We start from the raw sequence: 25,469 nt of genomic DNA on the forward strand, positions 1-25,469 counted from the left end.
CAACTTCTTTCAAGATATGTCTCCAAAGGCAAAGGAAACAAAAGCGAAAATGAACTTTTGGGACTTCATCAAGATCAAAACCTTCTGCACAGCAAAGGAAACAGTCAACAAAACAAAAAGGCAACAAACAGAATGGGAGAAGATATTTGCAAATGACAGTACAGACAAAAGATTGATATCCAGGATCTATAAAGAACTCCTCAAACTCAACACACACAAAACAGAAAATCATATCAAAAAGTGGGCAGAAGATATGAACAGACACTTCTCCAATGAAGACATACAAATGGCTATCAGACACATGAAAAAATGCTCATCATCACTAGCCATCAGGGAGATTCAAATTAAAACCATATTGAGATACCACCTTACACCAGTTAGAATGGCCAAAATTAGCAAGACAGGAAACAACGTGTGTTGGAGAGGATGTGGAGAAAGGGGAACCCTCTTACACTGTTGGTGGGAATGCAAGTTGGTGCAGCCACTCTGGAGAACAGTGTGGAGATTCCTCAAGAAATTAAAAATAGAGCTTCCCTATGACCCTGCAATTGCACTACTGAGTATTTACCCCAACGATACAGATGTAGTGAAAAGAAGAGCCATCTGTACCCCAATGTTTATAGCAGCAATGGCCACGATCGCCAAACTGTGGAAAGAGCCAAGATGCCCTTCAACGGACGAATGGATAAGGAAGATGTGGTCCATATACACGATGGAGTATTATGCCTCCATCAGAAAGGATGAATACCCAACTTTTGTAGCAACATGGATGGGACTGGAAGAGATTATGCTGAGTGAAATAAGTCAAGCAGAGAGAGTCAATTATCACATGGTTTCACTTATTTGTGGAGCATAAGGAGTAACATGGAGGACATGGGGAGATGGAGAGGAGAAGGGAGTTGAGGGAAATTGGAAGGGGAGATGAACCATGGGAGACTATGGACTCTGAAAAACAAACAGGGTTTTGAAGGGGTAGGAGGTGGGAGGTTGGGTAACCAGGTGGAGGGTAATAGAGAGGGCACGTATTGCATGGAGCACTGGGTGTGGTGCAAAAACAATGAGTACTGTTACGCTGAAAATAAATAAATAAAATACCAAAAAAATGGGGCCGAAATATAATCGCTTTATTATTGTACATTTTTCTAGACCAGTTGATTTTGTTGTTGTTGTTTTTTTTTTTTTTCTGTTGATGGGTCTGGGTAAATCAGACATGATTTTCCTCTGATGTCGTGGTTGGGCATCTTGGCCTCAAGGGATGGCAGAGAGGGACACCTGAGGTCCGGGGAGGAGGAGGAAGGCGAACCGGGCCCTTGTGGTGCCCTAGAAGGTGGAGGGGAGGGTGGGGGGTGGGATCCCAGTGAGCCGGCTCATGCCACGTGGCGTTAGGAACCACGGCGGAGAAGCTGCGCTCGGGAAGGACAGATGGGGTCGGATGGAACCGGAAACCAAATATTTGGCTGAACATCATCCATGTCCCCTTGAGCATGTGTGTGTGTGAGCATGAAGGTCTGTGGGACCACGTGCGTGTGTGTGTGTGGAAGGGCCCTGAGTGCTGTAGGATATGTGATTGGAACAGAGGCTGCGCAAGCCCCTGTGTGCAGGTGTGAGTTGGGGTCGAGGGGAGGCCGGCGACTGGGGACGTTCAAGGGACTGGAGGTCTTCTGAGCTGTTGCGGAGCTGGTGGTCGGCTGCTAGCAGTTCCATGTGCAAGCAGTTCCCAGGGCCGAGGGAAACGAATGGAGGGGAGATGACGGAGACTTGTGCCCTTGTTTACACTGATGCCGATTTCATGTGTAGTAAGATTTTTACATTTAAGAATTTAAAATGGCTTCTTCCTTAGTTTCCCTGCATATCTTCCCACGATCTCTCTGATTTTTACCGAAATCCCGATGGGGACTGTGTGGCCACTTGTTATGGGATGTGTGTGTGTGTGTGTGTGTTTTCTGTTTTTCCTGTTTCTTCGTGGCTTGACCCGTCCATTGCTCTCCACTTCCCGTCCTCATTCCTGGCTGTCCCCCCTGCCCTGTGACTCAAATGATTCGTTTAACGACCGAAGGTGTCCTTTTTTCTGCCACACTCATGTGATCCGGTCATCCCGTCTGCACAGGCCTGTGTCCCCGGCACACACTGTCACCGCCACACATGTGTGCACTCACAGCAGACATCTATCACCGCTCGTTTGACGCAAAGGGATGTCCAAGTGTCCTTTGTCCTGCATTTCCCACTCAGCAGTGTTTGTGAAAATGGCCCAGACTGTCTGGTTTCGCTGTCACTCGTGCCGCTGAGACAGCTGCACAGTCTGCCGCACCCCCCCCCCGCCCCCAGCCCAGTTGGCCAGTGGCCCTGGCGCCGGCCGGCAGTCTCACCGCGGCCATGCTCTGTGTCCACAGGTGTTTGAGATCCTTCTGAGCCGAGGCTACTCAGAGAACAACTTCCGGGAAGACCTGAAGAACCTTTATCTCAAACTCGGGATAGAGAACAAGACGATGATCTTCCTGTTCACAGACGCCCACGTGGCCGAGGAGAGCTTCCTGGAGCTCATCAACAACATGCTGACGTCAGGTGCCGGGGGGGGGGCTGCTCCTGCGTGGGGTGTGCCCTGCACGGGGACGAGAGCAGGTGGAGGGGCCACTCGGCATGGGCCTGGCGGGTCACTTGGAGGCTGGCGGTCATTCTGGGGGTGACAGTGTGGTCTAGGCTCATGTTTTCATGGGTGCCTCTGGCTGCCCTGTAAGGTCTAGGCAAGAGGGGGGTGAGAACAGGAGAGGGCGACAGGTGACCTGTGTCTGAGATTGTGCCATTCGGGGGGTGTGGAGTGTGGTACACATAGGAAGAGTCCAAACGGGACGTCAGAGCGTGTATTAGTGTGCCAGGACTGCTGTAAGGAAGTATGACAGGACGGGTGGTTGAAAACCACGGACATTTGGGGTGCCGGGTGGGCTCGGTGGAAAGTGAGACTCTTGATCCCAGGGTTGTGAGTTCGAGCCCCACGCTGGGGGTAGAGATCCCTTCGAAAAAATCTAAAACCACTACCGTTTATTGTCTCACAGTCTGGACGTCCCACACCACAGTGTGGCAGGGGTGGTTCCTTCTGGGACTCTGGGGGAGGCTGTCCCAGGCCTCTCTCCAACTTCTGCTGGTCTCTCTGATTCCCTGCCTTGTGGCTGCCTCGCCTGGGTTGTGCCTACATGCTTTCCCGGGGTCAGCATGTCTGTTGCTACGTCCACATTTCCCCTTTTATAACAAGGGCATCAGTTGTCCTAGCTTAAGACCTAGCTCATTGACCTCATTTTAACTGGGTGACTTCCTAAAAGACCCTGTTTCTGAGTGAGGTCACATTCTGAGGTCCTGAGGACTTCAACATCTCTTTCTGGGGGGAACACAGTTCATTAGCAGATGGGCGATTGGATTGTAGGGGTCTGGCTCTCAGAATAGGGGCCCGGGGTGGAAATGTCGATTTTAGCATCTCTGGCGTGTGGTTCCCCAAAGCCTTGGGAATGGATGGAACCATCTGGGGGTAGGGGGAAGTGCAAGAAATCAGGTGAGCCCAGGGCTAGGTGCAGGGAGAAGCGGGGGAGTGAGCCAGAGGCTGAGATGGTAGCAGGAGAACCAGGGGCGAGTTCCTCCATCTTTCACAGAACACATGGCCATGATGTCATTACAGAAGGTCACAAAGCACCATCAGCAAGAGGAAGGGGCACATGGGGGGACATCCCGGGAGCCAGGCACAGGCTTCCAGAACCCTCCTGTAGGGCAGTTACACAGGACACGCTAGCTTCCCCCTCATCTGAATGTGACACCCCATTGGCAGTATGATCTCCCAGGGACGCTCCTTAGAGACTCAAAACCCGGGGGCTTCAGTGGGAGCTGGTCACATAGGCACCTGCTGCCTGGCCCCGACCAGAGTTCCAGATTTCCAGGGAGGAGGCAGGTGGGGTCAGCACAGACCACACTCTTTGTAGGTGAGCCACTTGGATAGATGAACGGCAGGAGGACCCCTCCAAAGTCCAGATGCCCCAATGCTGGCCAGGGGCCAACCCTGCTTGCACACCTTTGTAAGGAGTGCAGCCCCAGGCCTGCTGGGCCGGCTTGGCTCCGTAGGGAACCCATCAGATATTTAACAAGAAGGCATGCTACTAATATGGAATGGTGTAACTATAGTAAGACCACATCCCAGCCAGTGAGGCTCTGGCTGCTTTCTTGTCGTCAGCGGGCTCCCTCTGCACCTTCCCATTTACTTTGTTATTCTAGCATTCTCATTAGGCCTGAACCACGGGGTGTGTTGACTCCGGGCCTCTCCCACATCAGGCTTTCTCCGAAACCTGTCCCTTCCCTCGCATCCTCTTTATCCTCCGTCACAGCCAGACCCTCATCATTTCTGACCTTGACTTTTCACGCGCATCTCTCTGGTCCTCTCTCTGCTTTCTACAATCCCACTGTCCTTGCATGTCACCAGTTCCCTCTGTCCCACGCTTTTGGTGTTCTGGGTCTCCACGGATGGACTTCTGTTTCTGCAGCCCGAGCTCTCCCCTCCTTACAGACCGTCCTGCCCCTGCTTCTAGCCCACGCTCTTCCTCTTGCCTGCTGCACTCTCTGCCTGGCCCCACTCTAGCAGCCTCCTGCTTCAGCCTGGGTAGACGAGACTCTTTCTCAGGTGTTGCGGCCGGAGTCTCCCGCAGGGGCCCCACGGATCGGCTCGGATCCCATGCCCACCCCCGAGCCCAACCCTGGAGCTCACAGGGGTTCTGATGGGGCAGACCACCCAAACCACAGGCAGGCATAGAATGGGGAAGTGATTTTCCAAAGGAAAAGAGGGACGAGTGGCCAGGAAGTGGGACGGGTAGGAAGGGGGCGGGCGTGTGCACAAACCACAGAGCTCCACACTCCAGGCTAGGGCCAAGTTCCCCGTTTCCTCCTGATCTTGGCTCCCATGCCATGTGGGGTCACCCTCCCCCAAGAAGCCTCTCCGTAGCGGCAGTGGCTTCGAGGCTCCTGCAAGCCCAGGGCGTCTACAGTCTGGGCTACAGATGTGGCATTTAGCACACGCTGCCCCGGGTTGGCATCAGACTTTGCATGCGTGGGTTGCCAGCTGGTGAGGGAGGGGAATGGGTCAGCCCTGTTTTCCGTATCTGTAAGCCCCACTGCAGGTCTGGGCTGTATTTTCTGTGAAGGCCAAGAGAGCTCCTGGGGGCCTCACTTAAATAGCTCCCCACATGGTCAAGGTTATTCATATATTTTCTGGAGTGGTTACACCTGGCAGTGGTTTCTCATCCCTGGTCCTGCTGACATCAGCAGCTCTCATGGGTGTCCCGGGCCGGTTGGAAGTACCCTTGGCCTCTCGCCACCCCTGTGCCATTAACGCGTCCCCCCAATGTACACACACAAGCTGGGGCAACCAAACATGTCTCCGGATGTTGCCAAATGTCTCTTGGGGGGCACACCTGCCCCCGGTTGAGTACCTTGGCTTTGGCGCTCGCGATCCCCTCTCAGGTGAGCGGGAGGCATTTATTTCTCTCATTTCACCGACAAGATTGAGGCTCAAAGTGGGGCTCAGTGTCCGGGCCCAGGCCCTGCTCCTTGGTCTTGGTGTCCCCTGCTCTTCCAGGGACGCTGTGCTTCTGTCATTTCGGTGCCCAGAGAGATGATAACCCCGAGGCTGGGAAACCCAGTGCTGGTCTTCGTTTTCCAGGGATCATACCCGCGCTTTTCCCGGAAGAGGAGAAGGAGACGATCCTCAGTCAGGTCGGACCGGAAGCCCTGAAGCAAGGCATGGGCCCGGCCAAGGAGTCTGTGTGGCAGTACTTCGTGAACAAGAGTGCCAACAACCTGCACATTGTCCTGGGCATGTCGCCGGTCGGGGACACCCTGAGGACCCGGTGTAGGAATTTCCCAGGTGCCCGGGGCTGAGCCTGCACCGTCATCCCCTCCCCCACTCCAGCAAGATCTCCCCGGCAGAGCAAAACTCGGGGTGGCCCCCGGGCTGGCAGGTAGGCCCTGTCATGTAGGGGCTCCGCTTTGCCCCTCCCAGTGGCCACCAGGCTCTCGGGCTGCCCACGGGGGGCGCTGTCTCCCCCCACCAGGAAAGGCTCACAGGCACCCACCCGTTGTGGCACGTACTGAGCCCTCTTCTCTCTTCTTTTACCACCATCCTGCCAGCCTCGGGGAAGATGCAGTCCCTGACCTGTAGAGCAGAGGTTCTGGAGTCGGGGGTGACCTTACCAACCCCTTCAGGGACATTTGTCAGTGCCTGGAGACGTTTCCGCTGCTCGCGTCGGTGGGTTGGGGGGCGTGGTACCAACATCCGGTTGGTAGAGACCAAGTGCTGCCCAGATACCCCGCCACGCAGGACCGTCCAGGCGAAAGTCCGCCACGCTGAGGCTGAGAATCTCTGCTCCGGCTGAGTTAATCTTGGACGCATCCAGCCCTTCTACCACCGAGCCGAGCCGGGTACTGAAGACCGTGTCCCCGTCCTTGAGCATTTCTTTTGTCTCTCCCTCTTCTCAAGGTCTTGTAAATAACACCGGTATCGACTGGTTCATGCCTTGGCCTTCTCAAGCCCTCCTCGCCGTCGCTAAGTCCTTTTTAGGTACGTGACCGCTAATGGGGGTGAGGCACGCTAAGGATATAACAAAATAACGTGTTATCACTTTCTGACTTTGAATTTTGGTCCAGTAGACCTCTTCACGTTCAGACCCATGGCCACGAAGGCTTTGAAGTTTGTCAGTGTGTTTTTGGTTTATACTGTGCTTTAACCCAAAGGGATTTCAGGGCACTGGGGCCACCTGGGGGGCTCAGTCAGTTCAGCATCTGAGTCTTGATTGTGGCTCAGGTCGGGATCTCAGGGTCCTGGGCTCTGAGCCGTGCGTTGGGCTCCATGCTCAGCAGGGCGTCTGACGGATCCGGGCTTTACCAGAGCAGGGTCTGGCATATCACGGCCTTTGGACCAAATGGGCCCCACAGCTTGTTTCGGGAAACAGACTGTGATGGGGACACGGACTCATTTGCCAATGAATGCAGTGTCTGTGGCTGCTTTAAGCTCCAGACTGCAAGGCTGAGGAATTGTAGCAGAGACCATATGGCCCACGGAGGCTGCGTTTTCACTGCCGAGCTCTTTACAGGAAAAGGGGGCTGATCCCTGACTCACAGGATGCCCGGAGGACCTTTCAGGAGACTGATAATCACTGCTGAATTTGTTCAGAAGTTTCAAACGCTTAAGTCCTTGATTATTAATTTTACTCTCTGGAATAAGAAAGCAAGTCAATGTATCTTTAGGGAAAAGCGTTCTTGTCTGCACCTTGACATCAAATGACGCCGGGTGGGTCTGCAAATAGTTTCCACCTTCTACCTCTGTGTACCGTAAATGAGTCGCTTGTTGGTTCACCCAGGGAGCACTCGTCATGTTACTCAGCATGCAGGGGAAAGGGACGAGTGTGGCTCTGTGCTCCCCATAGAACTCACCATCTAACGGGGGGATCCACAAACTTGGCCTGTAAAGGACCAGGTGGTAGATATTTCCAGCTGTGTGGGACACGCAGGCTCTGCAGCAGCTCCTCACGTCTGCCGCTGGATCTGTGTTCCTGTGAAACTGTGCTTACAAACCCAGGCGGCGGGACGGGCACATCCTGTGTGGCCCACCAGCCCCGCAGGCCCGGGAGCCATCCTCGTGTGCTCGCAGCGCTTTGGTTTGCCATCACCATGCAGCGGCTCCGTGTCCTAAATTTGCTAAGAATTTTTTTTTGTTGGAACAGATTCCCTGGTGTTGGGCTAACTGTGCCCCAAAGTGTGGATATTTGGGAGGCAGGGTTTTTCTCCATGGACTGTGGTATTCTGGCTCCTCGTATAATTTCAGATCAAACCCGCAGCCTTTGGCTGAACGGTTCGTTTGGTCAATCTTGTCTTCCTTCTTCTTAGTCACAGGCCCATTGTGTGTGGCGGGGAGTGTGTTGTGCTGTCTGTTGGGTGGTCCAAGGGCTGTGATCTGAGCACTGGGAGAGATGATTGTTCCAACAGACTTAGAGGAAGGCCCACTTTGTGCCCACTGTGTGCCAGGCCCAAGGGATCCAGCAGTGACACTGGGTGCATTTCCCTCCTGAAACCCCTGGCCCCCTCCCGGGACAGTGGCACAGCCAGCCAGGGAGACAGACCTTCCTGCCCGCAGGGCATGTATCCATCCTGTGGCCCAGGAGAGCCACCAACCAGGCGACAGCTGCTCTTTTGCTTTCTCTATGAAACATTTTTTAAAAAGATTTTATTTATTTGACAGAGAGGTAGAGAGCACAAGTAGGCAGAGCAGCAGACAGAGGGAGAGGGAAAAGCAGGCTCCCCACCGAGTAGGGAGCCTGACGTGGGACTTGATCCCAGGACCCTGCTATCATGGCTGGAGCTGAAGGCAGATACTTAGCCGACTAAGCCACCCAGGCACCCCATCTATTAAACATTTTTATATCACCTTCTTATTGTGCTTAAACATCTGTAACATAAAATTTGCCATTTTAACCATCTTCAGGAGTTGAGTTAGTGGCGCGAAGCACATTCGCATTCTTGGGCAGCTGCCACTGCTGTCCAGCTCTAGACCTTCCACATTATAAAATGGAAACTGTCCCCATGAAGCACCAACTTCCCGTTCCCCCCACCCCAGCCCCAGGCCCCCACCCGTAACCTCTCATCTACTTTCTGTCTCTGAATTTGCCTGATCTAGAGAATTCATATGAAGTTGAGTCGTGCAATGTGTGTCCTTCTGGGCCTCGCTTCTTACCCTCAGCGTGTTCTCCGAGGTTCATCCGTGGTGTGTCACGGGACAGAGTTTCCTTTCTTCTGTCGTAGGGATGGACTGCGTTCTGTTTATCTGGCCATCTGTTGACCAACACTGGGTCCCTTCCACTTTTGGCTGTCGCAAGTAGCGCAGCCATGAGCGTTGTCTGCAAGAGTCTTGACATTTTCAGGGCTTTGTGGGTCCATGCCTCGGAGCGGAATTGCTGGGTCAGACAGGAATGTCGTATTTAACTCTTCGGGAACCTACTCTTTCCCACCGCCTCAGAGGCATTTTCCCCGTTCCTTTCTCTTCAGGGACTAATCCGATGATCCCAGCGGAAAACACAGACAGTGTGGTGGAGCACGTTGTTTTGGTCCATGAATCCGTGAATGAGTTCAGCAAAAAATTTCTACAGAAATTGAGGCGTAGCAACTATGTAACCCCCAAAAACTATCTGGACTTTATTAACACGTATTCAAAGCTGCTGGATGAGAAAACTCAGTATAACACAGGTAAGATGGGGGGAATGGGATGGAGAACACATAGGATCCAAGTGCTGACCTCGTCTTTCAGCAAGTGCTTCATCAGCAGGAGCTAATGAAGACAAATGTGCAGCACATTCCAGATTTTACTTCCCAGAGCAATTCTTCTGCATGGGAGAGGCCTGGCTTGCTCATATTTTTCTTTGTTGCTGTTGGGTCGTGCACTTTGGAGCTCTGCGTCTTCCCTGCCTAGAGATAGGGTGCGAGGGCAGCAACACGCTCTGTTGGAAAATGCTTTTGAAAAAAAAAAAAAAATGCTCTGGCTCTGGCTGTTGGCTAAGGGAAGTGCTCTTTTCAGAAATACATTTATTTTGGCTGATGTGGTCCCGGCATGGCAGTGGAGGTCCTGGATGCTGCCTGATGACTCATGAAGATGATTTTTTCGGCTGAGTCCCAGTGGCTGGAATCCCCAGGGAGGCTTGGTTGGGTGTGTGGGGAACCACACCCACCTTGGTGAGGAATACAGCTACTCTCTTTCTACAGCTCAATGCAAGCGTCTGGAGGGGGGGCTGGACAAGCTGAAGGAGGCCACCATCCAGTTGGACGAGCTGAACCAGAAGCTGGCTGTGCAGAAGGTTGTGCTGGCAGAGAAGTCCATTGCCTGCGAGGCACTGCTGGAGGAGATCGCCACCAACACGGCCATAGGTCAGTGTGCGGCCAGCTCGGTGGAGGATAGGGGGCAGCAGGGCCCCCCCAAATAGGACAGAGTTCCACTGGGGGACATCCCTGAGAAGCCACCTGTCAGCCCACCCTTTTTCTGCTGAACATGGTAAGCGTTCCTGCCTGTGGGGCTTTGTGGGCTCCCATTGGTCCCCGCAGCTCTGAGATCACCTGCAGTCACTCTGGCCCTCCTTGCCACGAGGCTCCGGTCCAGGCCCATCTCCTCTGTGATAGTTGCTCCGTGGACCTCTCTTCCCGGCACCCTGACAGAGCTGACAGTCTCCGCTGTGCTGTTCAGTTCTGACGGTTTCACGGTTGTGACCTTGCTTCCTTCTCCCCATGTGTTTGTCCTCCTGCTGCTCCAGCGAGGATCTCTCTGAGGGCCAGGATCTCTCCCAGGGTCAAGATCCTGCATAGCATTAGGGCCTCTACACACTTTGCCCCCTACAGAGGCTCAGTCGACACTTGCTTGTTGACTGTGGGCGTGACTCCCTAGAGGACGCCGCAGTGGAAAATCCGAGGGCATCCGGCATACGTTTGTCGAGAACCCACTGTATGTGTTCCCTGGGGCCATTTGCTGAAGCAGAGTCCACAGGAACTTTAGCGGGGGACTCACGCACGGGATGACAGTACACCAAAGTGGTTACGAGCAGGGCTGTGATGCTCAAGTTCTTGGGCTCCAGTCCCACCTGGGTGCCCCCAGATAAGGGACAGTTACTCATTTCCTAGAGCTGCCCAAGCAAATGGCTACAGCTGGGGGGGCTTTGAACAAGAAGTATACTCTCACGGTTCTGGAGGCCAGAGTCTGAAATCAAGGTGCCGGGGGGCTGTGCTCCCTCCAAAAGCTCTGGGGGAGGACCCCTCCTTGCCTCTTCCAGCCTCTGGTGTTTGCCGGCAGTCCGTAGCTTTTAGGTTCATCTCAGTGTCTGGTGCCAGTGGCCCCTTCCCTTTATGTCCCCGTGTCCTCATGTGGTCATCTTATAAGGACATAAGCCATTGGATTTAGGACCCCCTAACCCAGTATGACCTCACATGAACTCTTTAGATGTCCAAAGACCCTCTTTCTAGATAAGGTCACATTCGGAGGTCACGGGTGGACGTGGATCGTGGCAGACGCTCTTCAGCCCAGTACAGCTACCATGAGCCGAGCTCTGTGTTAGGGATCGGGCTTCCAGACCTTGGGGAGATGCCTACGTTCCAGTGACCGGAACCAGACAATCAGTGAGCCAACAATTGAGTGAAATGCCAGATTTCAATCAGTGTCATGAAGCAAATAGAGGATCCAGAGTGACCGAAGGGGCAGGCCACCTTATGAGGGGTGACTTTTCAGCAGGGTCTGAACAAACCTTGGAGACGGTGATGAGAAGCGGAGAGATCTCCATGGACCAGAAAGATAGATGATGGCCTTGGTGTCCTCCACTCACACCAGCTACACAGGGCTGGGGGGCTGTCCCATGGGACGGAGTCGTGGGATGTGGGTGGGCCAGTCGGAGTCAACAGCGGTCCGGTGTTGGAGACCCCATGCCGGCTGAGAACTTCTGCTCTAGCAGCAACACCCAAGGCTGCCATATTGGCCCAAGAGTGTTAGATCCCCTGACAGCCCAGCACTGACCTTGGTGGGCTGTGTGCGACTTTGTCTCCGTGGGGGTGGTCTCTTCTCCACACCAGCATCTTCACTCACCAGCCTCTCCCTCCACAGCCGAGGAAAAGAAGAAGCTCGCCGAGGAAAAAGCCACGGAGATAGAAGAGCAGAACAAGATCATCGCGGTGGAGAAGGCGGAGGCCGAGATGGCTCTCGCCGAGGTCATGCCCATCCTAGAGGCCGCCAAGCTGGAGCTGCAGAAGCTAGACAAATCAGATGTGACTGAGATCAGGTGACCGATGGCGATCTCCACGCGCGTGTGGTCACCCGTGGCGCTCCTGACAGCCATTCCATTCCTCCTGTTGGTCAGACCCTTACGGAGCTCCGTCATGGGCCGGCCACTGGGCTGGGTGCTTTCTAAGCCATGGGTCCTGTCCTCATTTGCAGATGAGGAAGCTGGGGCCCTGGGCAGGGAGTTGGTACGGCCCAGGTCTTCCCCAGCCAGGAGGGAGCAGGGCCTGTTGGCCCTAGACCCAGGCTGTTTCGGAGAAGGGAGCTGAGTTCCAGAGCGCAGTGGGCCAGTGCTCTCCGCAGGAAGCCCCACACCAGTATCTGCTCTAAACAGCCATAGGGCACCTGATCCAGGGGACCAGTGCCCGGCTGAAGAGAGTGTGACAGAGACGACCACGAGCTGAGAGCCAAGAGGGGATGCCCGGCCCCCATTTCTAGCCACATGGGCTTGAGAGGGGTGGTGAGAGGGGCTCCTCGCTGTGGCCCCCAGGCATTTGGCAAACAGCCTATAACATGACTGCATCTGCCACCACAGAGCACTTCCAGGAACAAGGGCCCGGTGTGGGGCTGGTGGGGGAGCTTTCTCCCCGCATTGTGTGGTCTGACCCTGGGGCCCTGTTAAGGGATCTTGCTGGTAAATTTAGCACCAAGACTGAAGCCAGGAAGGTGCACTGCCCTGTCTGCCTAGCTCCGCCCCCCCCAAACTCCCCCCACACCTCTGCTTGCAACCCTCAGCCCCTTAGCTGTCCCCGTCACATCCTTGTTGTCAGATGGGGTTCAGTCCTTCTGGCCCCATAGTCAGGCCTCCGGTGAGAGAGTCTCCTGTTTCCAGGTCGCTGGTTGACTTTCCGACTTGGGCTCCCGGCAGGTCGAGGCTTGTTCTTGGTGCTTCTTGCTCTTCCTAAAGGCTGAGCAGCTTTCCTCTGTTGAAGGCTGTGCCCTGGTTGTTTGCTCATTAGTGATACTCGGGGATTTGAACCGAATGCCTGGCTGGTTCCAGGGCAGGGGACCGAAGCAGTTCTTGGGAGGTCATCTGCAGACTCTGCTGCTGTTGGCAAGAAGTCCTTCTTTCAGTTCTGCAAAGCACGGTTGACCGAGGGTATAAGGATGGACGTTTTAAAGTCGCAATGGCATGTGTCAGACGTTCAGACCGAAGTGCCGGAACGAAGCAGAAAGGCATGGCCAGCTGTGCTGGGGGACAGACCGCCAGCATACACATTTTCAAGGGAAAGAGCCAGTTGTTAGCTACACAAATTTTGGGCACCATACCGAGGTCAGCAGCAGAAATATTCTGTAAGAGCAGAGAGCTGGGGAGGAGTTTTGAAGGGGATTCATTTGGCAAGAAGGGGCTGTGGGTCCCCACATCAGCTCAAGGGGGAGGGGAGAGAAGGGACTTCTGAAGAACTAAACAGAGAGCTCTTTACGTGTCCCCACAGTGAACGAGGGGTGCCTGTATCACGCCTGAGACAGGTGTGTGATGGGGGCTCAGCTCATCCCTGAGAAAGTGGAAATGGCCTAACACCTAAAAGGAATAATTTTTAAAAAATGTGATTATTGGAGTAGATGATATGTGCATGCAGGGCTCTGCCTCTTATGGGCTGTGTGACCTCTGGCAACTCACTTAACCTCTCTGTGCTGTAGTTTCTTTCTTTTTTTCTTTAAAGATTTTATTTATTTATTTGACAGACAGAGATCACAAGTAGGCAGAGAGGCAGGCAGAGAGAAGAAGGGAAGCAGGCTCCCCAGTGAGCAGAGAGTTCGATGTGGGGCTTGATCCCAGGACCCTGGGATCATGACCGGAGCCGAAGGCAGAGGCTTTGACCACTGAGCCACCCAGGCGCCCCATGTGCTGTAGTTTCTTGCTCTGTGACATGGGGATGATGATAATTGTCCCCGTGGCATTGGGGCCATTGGGAGGATGGACTGACTGAACTATTACAGGAAGAGCTCCAGGACTGGGTTCACCACGCTGTTGGTGCCAAGTAAGCATGAGCTAGGATCACGGTTCTGACATCTGACGTGTGAAAGCCCCTCCCACCTTCCCCATCAGCTGAGCTCCCCTCCCCCCACACAATAGGTACCCACTGCCTTTCTGCTCTCACATATCAATCCAGAATATTTTTATGATCAAGGCAATCAGAGATACATGTCTCTTCAGTTCCCGGGTTTAGGTTCTGAAGGTTAGTGGTAGAACAAGGGAGACCTGAGTGCCCTTGTTTCCTCCCTTTTTTGGTGTGTAAATGGTCTTATACTGTACACATTTTCCTATATCTTGGCTTCTCCAGTGAACAATGCATTTTGGAGATCTCTCGCGTGTTGCCGTGTGATGAGCTCCTCCCGTGTTTGAGAAGAGTTCATCACGTTCCACTGGACGGCCCTGTCGTCTGTTTAACTAGCCCCAGTTTATGAAGCTTCAGCTTGTTGCCGGTCTTCTGCCTGTACGAAGGCAGAAGAATAACCCTGAGCATACTTCATTGTGCAGCTGGGCAAGTCCCCTGGAAGGTTACATTTCTAGAGTGGAATCGCCAAGTCCAAGGGTGTGTGTGTTTATAATGTCTACAGCTGCTGCTTAATGCTCTCCCTGGGGGTGGAACCCACTTACACTCCCCTGGCAATCCACATGAGTGCCTGCTTTCTCATAGCCTCGCCAGTGGAGAGCGTTCTAATGCATTTGGATTTTTGCTTGTTTTGTAGATGAAAAGTGGTGTTTGTGTAGTATTAATGTGCATTTCCCTTATTGCGAGTGATGTTGGCCTTTTTTTTCATATGTGAAAAATGTGTGTGAGGGTCGTGTGTATTTCTTTTTCTGTGAACTGTTTATATGCTTTGCACATTTATCTGTTAAATTGCTAGTGTTCATTTTTTTTTTCTTATTCAGTTCCAGTGGCTTTTTACATGATAGATCAGTTTTTTAAAAAGGTTTTATTTATTTGACAGAGAGAAATCACAAGTAGGCAGAGAGGCAGGTAGAGAGAGAGGGGGAAGCAGGCTCCCCGATGAGCAGAGAGCCTGATGTGGGACTCGATCCCAGGACCCTGAGATCATGACCTGAGCCAAAGGCAGAGGCTTAACCCACTGAGCCACCCAGGAGATCAGTTTTTTAACCATGATGTGAGTTGTAGATATTTTCCCCAGTGGCTCATTGGCCATTTGAGTTTGATTGTGAGGTTTGTGTGTGTGTTTGTGTTTGCTGTGTATAAGACTTTTGTATTTACACGACAGACTTTAGCAATATTTTATTTTGTGGCCTTTGGATATTGCGTCATACTTAAATGGCCTTTTAAAACTATAGGATTGTAAAACAATTTCCCCATGATTTCTTCCCATACTTTTACAGTTCAATTCCGTACAGTTAAATATTTGATCTTTTGGGTTTTCCAGGGGTTCACTGTGAGTTTGGATCCAATTTTATTTTTTCCAGGTGACTATAATCTGGCTTCCTTTAGGTTGTTCGGATGTTAAGTGTGGTGAGCCAGCACTGACATCTTGACAGTTTCATTCTGTAATGCTCAGTCCTCTTTATTGAAACCATCAGATGTTAAGGCAGGAGATGGAGTCATGAAGATCAGAAGTGGATGATCCTCTGTAGTATAAAAGGTTCCCTTCGTTACTGGCTTGCGATTTTAATCTTCTTCCTTCCATTCATTTGGTAGTCTTTGGGTGCCGATGCCCTCCCCCCACCACCCCATCCTGGCACTGGGGCTGAGCAGCAATGAGCCAGCAGGCAAGGCCTTCATTACATTCAACTGACACTCTCAGGAAGGCACGGGCACTCATACAGGAATCCCACATGTACAGGAAAATCACCCAAGAAGTTAGGGTGGGAAGGTCTTTGCTGCCATGACTGTGGATAACGGGGGAACCTCACCTAGTCTGGGGAGTGGGGAGTCGGGGAAAGTATTCCCCAGGAAGTGATATTTATTTTTTTAAAGGTTTATTTATTTGAGAGGCAGGTGAGGGGCAGAGGCAGAGAGAAACTCAAGCTGACTCCACACTGAGTGTGGAACCCAGTGTGGGGCTCTGTCCCAACCCCCTGAGATCACGACCTGAGCCAAAACCAAGAGCTGGATGCTTAATTGACTGAGCCACACAGGCGCCTCCCCTGCTCCCTAGAAGGGACACTTATTTATCTATGTACTTATTTTTTGGAAGATTTTATTTATTTATTTGACAGAGAGAGACACAGCAAGAGAGGGAGAAGCAGGCTTCCCGCTGAGCAGGGAGCCTGATACAGGACTCCATCCCAGGACCCTGAGATCATGACCTGAGCTGAAGGCAGACACTTAACGACTGAGTCACCCAGGCGTCCCTTGAAAGTGACATTTACACTGAGCTGGGACTAGAGAGTAGGGATCCACCAGCTGTAGGATGGAGGCTAGAGGGGAGCCAGGAGCTTGGGCTGAGGGAAAAGCAGACACAGTCAGAGCATCAGGGTAATTAGAGTGAGGGAAGGTAGGGAGTGGCGTTTGTGACGACTCTTTCCCTCTGGGGAGGGCAGCATATCATCCTCCTCTCTCTCTCACTTTCCTGAGTTTCTTTTCTTTTCTTTTTTTAAAGATTTTATTTATTTTATTTATTTATTTGACACAGAGAGATCACAAGTAGGCAGAGAGAGAGGGGGAAGCAGGCTCCCCGCTGAGCAAAAAGCCTAATGCAGAGCTCAATCCCAGGACCCTGAGATCATGACCCGAGCCGAAGGCAGAGGCTTTGTATATGTGCTGCCGAAGCGAGCACCGAAGGCAGAGGCTTTGTACCACTGAGCCACCCAGGTGCCCTCTCCTGAGTTTCTTTTGTGATAGGAGAAAGGAAATGAAACAAAAATGTTTCTATTTCCCAGACTGAGAACCTCAGGATTACTAATACCACAGTTGTCCTGTGTTACGACAGCGGAACCTTCTGCAGAAACACGCTTCTAGGTACTAACTTGTCAGCTGATGGCTGAGAACGTCACTTTCACAGACTCGCAGGGTTTGGGGGTGGGAAGGTCTGGCTCTGCCTCCCCATTTTGCAGGTGGGAAAACCGAGAACGCTGGATAGTTTACAACTTGCCCACGGGCTCAGGACCCGTCACTGGGGCTGGGGTCCTTTCTGTCTTCTATCTAAAAACATCTCACCGATTCTTTCCTCCTCTGATCCTTCAAAGATCAGTGGCCTGGGCCTGGCCTACATACCCCCAGGAAGAAAACCTTTTAAAGACAGTTGACGGCGTTGTGGGCTTTCGCAAGCACCTAATGCCGGTGTAATTGCACCTTTCCCTGGTGACTCAGGACCACCACTTTAATCACCAATCTTCATGCTGGAGTCATTGCCCTGGCTTGTCCCTGTGCTGCGTCACTCCTTCTCGCCTCTCTTGTCTGCAGGCTGGTAGGCGGGGGTCCTGGGGCCAGGGCGGCCGGGGCGTTTGCCCAGTAGAGACAGTCTCCATACCTCTACCCTGCTTGGGTTGTTCTCGTGCTCTCAACCCCTCCTGCCCTCCCACTCACCTCTGGGTTGCTTCTGCTGATGGCTGGGCCCCTGCCTGCCTCCCCCGCTATGTCATCTTCGGGGGCCTCTCACATCTCCCCGTCTTCTCTCTTTTCCTTCTTTCCATTCACCTCTTCTCCATCGTTTTCCTGAAGCTTCTGGCTCTCTCCATGTTCTGGCGTCTGCAGGACTCATGTGGCGTGGAGAGCCTTCGAGAGCAGCCCAGCGCCCCTGCTTCCCGCCCCTGCCCCGCCCCCAGTGCAGTTAACATGCCTCCCGTTCCTACAAGTGTGTACTGGTGCTGCTGCGTGCTCGCCCCTTCATTGGGGGTCTTGGTGCCCTGGAGGGGGGTGGGCACTGGACCTCTGAGTGTTTGGGGGAGCTGAGTGACCGTCTGGTCTCCTCAAATGCAAAGGAAACAGGTAAGGGGTGACATAGCCTGGAAGGAGCCCCGGATGTGGGGACCCTGGACCCCACAGGCTGTGTGGACACAGGCAGACTGTCCAGCCACTCTGAGCCCCGTCTCTTCATCTAGTAAACGGAAAAGAGGACGAAGATGAAGAGGAGGAGGTTGGCAGTAATGCCAGTGGCTACGCGGCAGAGTCTGAGAAGCTGCCCCAAGCTCTCATTAGAAACATGGATTCTCAGGCTCCTCCTTGACCTACTGACTCACGCTTGCATGGCTTGGGTTTGTGTTTTAATGATACCCGCCCCTGTGGTTCAGGCCCCTGATGGCTGAGACCAGTCCCTGCCCTGGGAGCAGCCCCCTGGAGGAGCCTTGGCTTCTTGGGATGTGGCTTCCTTGGCCTCCATGCTGTGTCACCTCTAAGAAAAGACTCTGGGTTCAGCCATTTTTTTCTGGAACTTTCTGGAGCTTTTCTAAACTCTCATTTAGGCTAGATCCTGGGCACGTCCTGGGTCTGATTCACGCACATTTTTATTTCTCACCAGATCCTTTGCCAAGCCCCCCAAACAGGTGCAGACGGTGTGTGAGTGCATCCTCATCATGAAAGGGTACAAGGAACTCAACTGGAAGACCGCCAAGGGCATGATGTCTGACCCGAATTTCCTGAGGTCTCTGATGGAGATTGATTTTGATTCGATCATGCAGAGCCAGGTGAAAAATATCAGAGGTGTGTACGGATGGACGCAGGAAGAGCCAGGGTCCGTCTCCGTCTGACAGCTCAGGCTTTGGGAGCAGGGATGGAGAGCACAGAGGGGGCTTGTCGGAGGCCGACCCTACTGTTGGGGTCAGTTGTCACTGTGGCCCTTTGTGTGGAATAGGGTCCTGACGAAGGGTCATTCCCAGAGGAAATAAGGAAGGTGGAGGCACCGTTGTGGGAGGTGGGACGGCTGGGAGCTAGATGGTCAGCAGCAGCCTATGCCTGGGACGGCATAGGCTAGCTGGATGGTCAGTAGCAGCCTATGCCCTCCGAACATTCAAGAGCAATCACTCTGGCGTTTCCCCTTAGGAAATAGGATCCTCTTATGGAACCCAGCCTGGCGGCCTCTCCAGTCCATCTTGTGCATTAGGCTTGGTGGTGCAAGAGGTGGTCTAACCCTGACGTCTCCCTTGCACCTTTTGCCAGTATAAAGTCTCCCGTAGGTCCCTGGGAGACGGGCAGGGAGGGGTTGGTACTGCCCACAGCCAGCCTCCCCGTCTTCGGTTGTAGAATGCCGGCTTTCCCTTTGAGCCCGATGCCTGTCCTACCTAGATGCTCACTCAGCCAGTGGGAACGAGGTTTCAGTCTTTGCAAAAAGCCATTCAAGTTCACAGTGTCACTGTTTATCTTCATGGTTTGTTCAGAATGTTATTATCAAATGCTCCTTCTCAGCCACTCAGAAACAAAACTAAGTGAAACACAAAGGATAGCAACAAGTACAAAAAAGCCAAGGACCTCTCTCTTTACCTGAATATTGATTGGGTGGGTTTCCGTTCATGTGAAATTACCCCTGGGGTGAGGGGGCGGGGAGAGGTGATGGTGACCCATCATGGCCTATGAATTCCAGCTAGCTACCTGCTCTGAGCCACTTTGATGCACAGTTGGGGGTCCCCACGGACACCCTGGACGCAGAGGTGCCCTGATCATAGGGATGTCCTGGGTGGCCGTAACCTGTGCCCCTCACTCATGTCTTAAGCACCCACCTACACGAAATTCATTCAGTGGCGCTTGTCCATTGGCAATTTATTTTCCCAAGATGGGACTTGTGACCCATTGAGATCATTCCATCTTTGATCATCAGGTCTCTTGAAGACTCTTAATACCACAACTGAAGAAATGGAAGCTGTGAGCAAAGCAGGCTTGGGGATGCTGAAGTTTGTTGAAGCTGTGATGGGCTACTGTGACGTTTTTAGAGAAATCAAGCCCAAAAGAGAAAAGGTATTGTCCATGCGTAAGACCTAAATGGAGCTGCCAAGGGAGCAATCTGGAGTCGGAATTAATATGTCCACAGCTTTGCTGGACAAGTGCGGGCAAGGTTCTGATTTTCCATCACATAACCATTCCCCCCTCCACCACCGCTAATAAATGATAAGCCTGAATTATATCACTCTCATCTAGACAGTGTGAATGGGCAGACAGAACCGAAGTCTGGAAGGCTTTCAAATTTTGTGTGGAAAGAGTAGGATAAACGGGTAAAAATCATCCTCTGTAATTCAAGCAGGATTCTGTGTCTTGGCACGACTGACCCTTGGGGCTGGACCATTCTCTGGGGTGGGGGGTGTAGGATGTGTAATGGAACCCCTGCCTCTGCTCACTGGATGCCATTATCCCTACCCCCAAGATCTGACCACTCAGCATGTCTCCCGACATGGCCATCTGTCCTCTGGGGCAGCCCCACCTAGAACCATTGGGTCAAAGTAACATGTTGAACACGGACTACAAAGAGAGTTACAAGGTTGATTTGATCATCTTGAGATCTATTTTGACACTGCTTTATCCCTCAGAATTTTGTTCCTAGAAAATCTGGGACCAGGTGGAAGGTGAGGACTGTTCTTGACACGTTCTTTTGAGTTTTTGACTTAGAACCACAGTGTCATTTTACCGTGACCTCAGCGCACATGGAAATTAAGTCATCTGCTAACTTGGGTGTGGGACATCTTGTTTTCCAGTGGGATTAGAGCTTTTGAGGCCAACACTAGGTGACTAAGGAAAGGAGCCACGTACCTTGGCAGGGCACACAGTGGCCCCAAGAAGTAGGAAACACAGTGTAGACCTAAGCCCGGGGTTAGACTCGTTTGTCCTTGCCCCACTGTGGTCCCCTCCCCACCGTTCTGGGACTTGTCTTCCCTCAGGTGGCCAGGCTGGAGCGGAACTTCTACCTCACTAAGCGCGAGCTAGAAAGGATCCAGAATGAGTTGGCGGCGATCCAGAGGGAGCTGGAAGCCCTGGGGGCCAAGTACGAGGCGGCCATTCTGGAAAAGCAAATGCTACAGGAAGAAGCAGAGATTATGGAGAGGCGGCTGATTGCCGCGGACAAGCTCATCTCGGGGCTGGGGTCCGAGAACATCAGGTCAGCGGCTGAGGAACCCCTCCATGACAGCCCTGAGGGAAACCCTGTGGTCTGTCCGCTGGCGCTGGGGCCCGAATCTCTTAGCCTGTCGTCTTTCTGCCATGCTGTGCTTTTATCTGGAGACCTCTTGGGAGAGTTCGGATTTCACTACTATCATGGCTAAGGCCATTTTACACGTTCTGCGGTTTATTGGATAGTTGTCAAGGGTGACGGAGGCAGGCTAGCTGCGGAGACAGGGAGGCACCCATGGCCTCTGGCAAGGTTCTGTCTGTTCTGGAAATGTTGACTTCCTAGTGGTCTTTAACCCCAAGCACGGCCTGGGTGGGTCTGGAGGGAGGAGTCCATCTCAGTGGGGCAGCTGTCTCCGAAGGGCTCTTGAGCCTGGCTCCATCCTGAGCTTCAGTTTTAGGCAGGTGGGGCTGTCTGGTGCCTCGGGGCAAGGTTGTTTGGCCAGAGCTGGTCCGCTGGATGAGAGAGTAGTTTCTAATCAGGCATCTGCACAAGTGATATGGAAAACACTAGAAAATACTGTTTGCTTGTGGGAAACAAACCATTTTCAGTGGTTCTAAAACCTAGAAGGTTTTCGCCGTTTAGCAGAAGGGGCCAACGGAAACATCTTCTCCCTTTTATCTTGGGTAGAATTTTGTCACCAAGCAAGACCTGAGCTTAGGAGTTCTGGTGGGCGTGTCAGCAAACTGCTGATTAAAGCATTCAGAAACAGGGCGCCTGGGTGGCTCCGTGGGTTAAAGCCTCTGCCTTCGGCTCAGGTCATGATCTCAGGGTCCTGGGATCGAGCCCCGCATCGGGCTCTCTGCTCAGTGGGGAGCCTGCTTCCCCCTCTCTCTCTGCCTGCCTTTCTGCCTGCTTGTGATCTCTATCAAATAAATAGTCTTTAAAAAAAAAAAGAAACAATGTTAATTCCACTTAATAAATAGCTTTGAGACTAGATGCTTCCCACAAACATTTCTCCTGTCCATTAGATGCTGGGTTCTGCTGAGCCCTAAAATTGAACAAGGTCTTCCAACTATGGTTCTAGAAGAAGGGACTATCTCCAACGATGTTTCCTTCTGGCTGGCCCCGTTAGCCGTGTGTCAAGGTGGTTCTTTGTGAATGTTCCTTTTGATTGTGCTGGAAGCTAACAGCTTACCGCAGCCCCCGTCTCCTGCGCCAGGTGGCTGAATGACCTTGATGAGCTGATGCACCGGCGGGTGAAGCTGCTGGGGGACTGCCTGCTCTGCGCGGCTTTCCTGAGCTACGAGGGCGCGTTCACGTGGGAGTTCCGTGACCAGATGGTCTACCAAGTTTGGCAGAATGACATCCTGGAGCGGGAGATTCCCCTGAGCCAGCCTTTCCGGTTAGAAAACCTGCTCACAGATGATGTTGAGATCAGCAGGTGTGTGCGACCCTGAATCCAGAGGACGGGGGTGCCGGGTGGCGGGGGTGGGGGCAGTGAGCGGTCCATGTGGGTATCACCCTGGCGGGGGAGAGCAAGGCATGCAGCCAGCTTGACTGTACAGAAACAGCAGGGTGAGCTGCAAATCCAGCTTCCGCAGCCCTGGGGAAGGATTGAGCAGCCTGGGGGTTGGTAGATTGTTCTGGAAGGCCAATCTTACCACCCTTAGCACTCGGTTACAACTTGACAAGAAAGACAGACTTCCCTGTCACTGTCTCTTCCAGGTGGGGATCCCAGGGACTGCCCCCTGATGAGCTCTCGATTCAGAATGGCATCCTAACCACCCGGGCCAGCCGCTTCGCCCTCTGCATTGACCCCCAGCAGCAGGCCCTCAACTGGATAAAGAGAAAAGAAGAGAAAAATAACCTGCGGGTATGGCCAGCTCCTCCCCAGTTGTCCTCTGCTCTCACTTCCCGCGCTCAGGGCACAGCTTGCCTCTTCTGCCGTCTCTACCTGGCAGCCCCGTGCCCTGGCAGTGCTGAGCTGAAATGTCCTGTCCACCCCTGGGTGGAGCCCTCCCCCTCTCTGCTCACCCACCCTGCTGAGTTCTTGAGGGCACGTGACCTGCCTTGGGCTTTGCTTTCTGACCGGTGCATTGCCTCCCAGCTGTGAGTAGCTTGAAGCTGGACATCGTGCTTTCCTTATCTTTGTATCCCCCTACCTGTACAAGGTGGTGGCCCGAGATGCTCAGTCACTTTTTTCCTTTGGACTGGAGGAAAGATATCTCAAGATCTTCGGGTTGAGATGTAATTCACATACTGTGACATTCACCCTTTGAAAGCATACACCTCTGTGTATTATATGCAGAACTGTGCAATCACCAGGATCAGGGTTTACTACCCCAAAAAGCAATGCTGTGTGTTTTAGTCGTTGTTCCCCATCATCCTTCCATTTCCCCCTTCCCCGTCTCCTAGCAACCACTAATGTATTTTATGGATTCGCCTCCTCTGGAGAGTTTCACACAAATGGAATCATGCGCTGTGTGGCCTTTTGTGTCTGGCTTTTTTCACAGAGCATTGCATTTGCTAGGCTTATCCTGGTTGTAGCAGGAGTCCGTGCTTCCTCTTCGTGGCTGAATCATAGTCCATTGTGTGGATGGACCACATTCTACCGTCCATTTATCCATTGATGGACATTTGCATGATTTTTACTTTTTGGCTGTTACAAATAACGCTACTGTGAACGTTCATGTGCCATTTGTTTTTTTTTGTTTGTTTGTTTGTTTTTTTGGTGGGCGTATGTATTCAGCTTTCCTGGATGAAATTTCTGGGGCCCAGTCACAAACCCATGATTCTCAGTTTTACTTTTTCCTGATGGTTTTTCTCTGGTCCTTGCTCCCGAGAATGTCCATGCTACTGGGGTCAGGTCTGTCTCTAAAATATACACAGAGCTACAGTGAGACAAGTATTATTAATGCAGAGCTGGTCCTTGACCTCCCCTAGCCCTCAGCCTGCCGGGGGCCCGAGATGGCCCATTCTGCGAGGGGTCATGAGACTCTGTCATGATTACGTTGGGCTGTTCAGACCCTGAACCTGATGGGTTTCTGGTTTCTATGGGTCTTGTGCTTTGCTTCCCACCCCACCCCCATTCTTTCTCTGCTTTGGCTCCCTCTGAGGCTCGGGCGTGCCCACTCCCTGCTCCCGGGGCACTCTCCCTGTGTGTTTGCCGAGCACACAGCACCCCTGTCTTCCAGGTGGCTTCCTTTAATGACCCCGACTTCCTGAAGCAGCTGGAGATGTCCATAAAGTATGGGAGCCCTTTCCTGTTCCATGACGTGGATGAGTACATCGACCCCGTGATTGATAATGTCCTAGAGAAAAATATCAAAGTGTCTCAAGGACGGCAGTTCATCATACTGGGGGATAAGGAAGTGGATTACGACTCAAATTTCAGGCTGTACCTAAACACCAAGCTGGCCAATCCCAGATACACCCCGTCCGTGTTTGGAAAGGCCATGGTCATCAACTACACAGGTGAGGATGTATACAAGCCCAGTGGCAAATTGGGGTGGTTACCACGGAGACCACACTGGGAAGTCAGGGCTTTCAGGGGACTCCGTTTTGTTTGCTGACCCCAGGTCATGCTGTCAGGGTCACATCTTCATCGGCCGGTTCTTCACGAAGAAGGCTTGGGCGCCCCCTTGAGAGGCAGGGAGACGTGTGTCTGGGGCGCGCTGGGTCTGGACCATAGGGCTCCGATACCCACGCTTGGAGTGGGGTAGGATCCCCATTCTGCTGGGGCAGGAAGTTACTCTGCTGTGCATTTAAATATGTGGCATGGTTTTGGATTCCCCTCCTCCCAGCTGAAGTCTGCTAGGAGCTGGGTGCCATTTCTCACACTTTCGAGGGTTGTCCTACAGCTGCCTACATGGGTTAAGGAGGTTGGGAGTGCTTTCAACTCGGGCTGCCCAATCGGGTGGGAGCCTCTGCACGCTTGTTGCCCACCACTCTGTGGAGGAGCATCTCCGGGCTGTTCTGACCTGTGGCTTTGGAGCAATGGCGGGAGCCAGTCCTCAAGTTCCCCAAATGCGGGCTCAGCCACACCCTCTGCTCACCCACCCCAGGCACAGGCGTGCAGCAGGTGAGGAGGTGCGGGGTGTCCAGCGGTGACGGCCTCCCCTTGCTCCCACAGTCACACTGAAAGGTCTCGAGGACCAGCTGCTGAGCGTGCTGGTGGCCTATGAGAGGCACGAGCTGGAGGAGCAGCGGGAGCACCTCATCCAGGAGACAAGTGAGAACAAGAACCTGCTGAAGGATTTGGAAGACTCCCTCCTTCGGGAACTGGCGACCTCCACGGGGAACATGCTGGACAACGTGGAGCTGGTGCAGACCCTGGAAGAGACCAAATCCAAGGCCATGGAGGTATCGGCTGCATGGAAGGTGCATTGCCCTGGGAGGGAGGGAGCGGCGTGGTTCCTGGATGCGCTTTTGGAGCGTCCATCCCTTCATCTGCTCAAGGAGGAAATTGGGCTCAGTGATCTCAGGGCCTCATTCCTGCATCTTAGAAGCTGAGGTGTTGGGGTAAGGTGGGGGTGTGGCGGACAGCCACCTGTGCTGGCACCAGATCTGGGCCCTTAGTCACCTGAGGTTTTTCCTGATGAGAACAGGCCACCTTTATGGGGGTGTGCTATGGGGAGGGGAGCCCTAGAGGTGTTCCCAGGGACCCGTGTGCATTAGATCAGCCTCTTTGAGTCAAGAATGACAGAAAAGCCAG

The 25,469-nt window shown here is 53.0% G+C and overlaps 1 protein-coding gene across 1 annotated transcript in view; it reads left to right on the plus strand.

The window, feature by feature from the left end:
• Positions 1-25,469, plus strand: part of DNAH10 (dynein axonemal heavy chain 10) — a 146,059-nt gene that overhangs the window by 107,622 nt on the left and 12,968 nt on the right. Inside the window, 13 exon segments of the mRNA XM_046025237.1 lie at positions 2,391-2,562; positions 5,690-5,893; positions 6,506-6,586; positions 9,067-9,264; positions 9,778-9,939; positions 11,654-11,828; positions 18,242-18,423; positions 19,535-19,671; positions 20,586-20,803; positions 21,975-22,196; positions 22,481-22,628; positions 23,950-24,229; positions 24,888-25,117. Of these exon segments, the coding sequence (XP_045881193.1) occupies positions 2,391-2,562; positions 5,690-5,893; positions 6,506-6,586; positions 9,067-9,264; positions 9,778-9,939; positions 11,654-11,828; positions 18,242-18,423; positions 19,535-19,671; positions 20,586-20,803; positions 21,975-22,196; positions 22,481-22,628; positions 23,950-24,229; positions 24,888-25,117 (2,409 nt within the window).

This window comes from Meles meles, chromosome 12 (genome assembly GCF_922984935.1).
Source record: "Meles meles chromosome 12, mMelMel3.1 paternal haplotype, whole genome shotgun sequence".
NCBI classification, from domain to species: Eukaryota; Metazoa; Chordata; class Mammalia; order Carnivora; family Mustelidae; genus Meles; species Meles meles.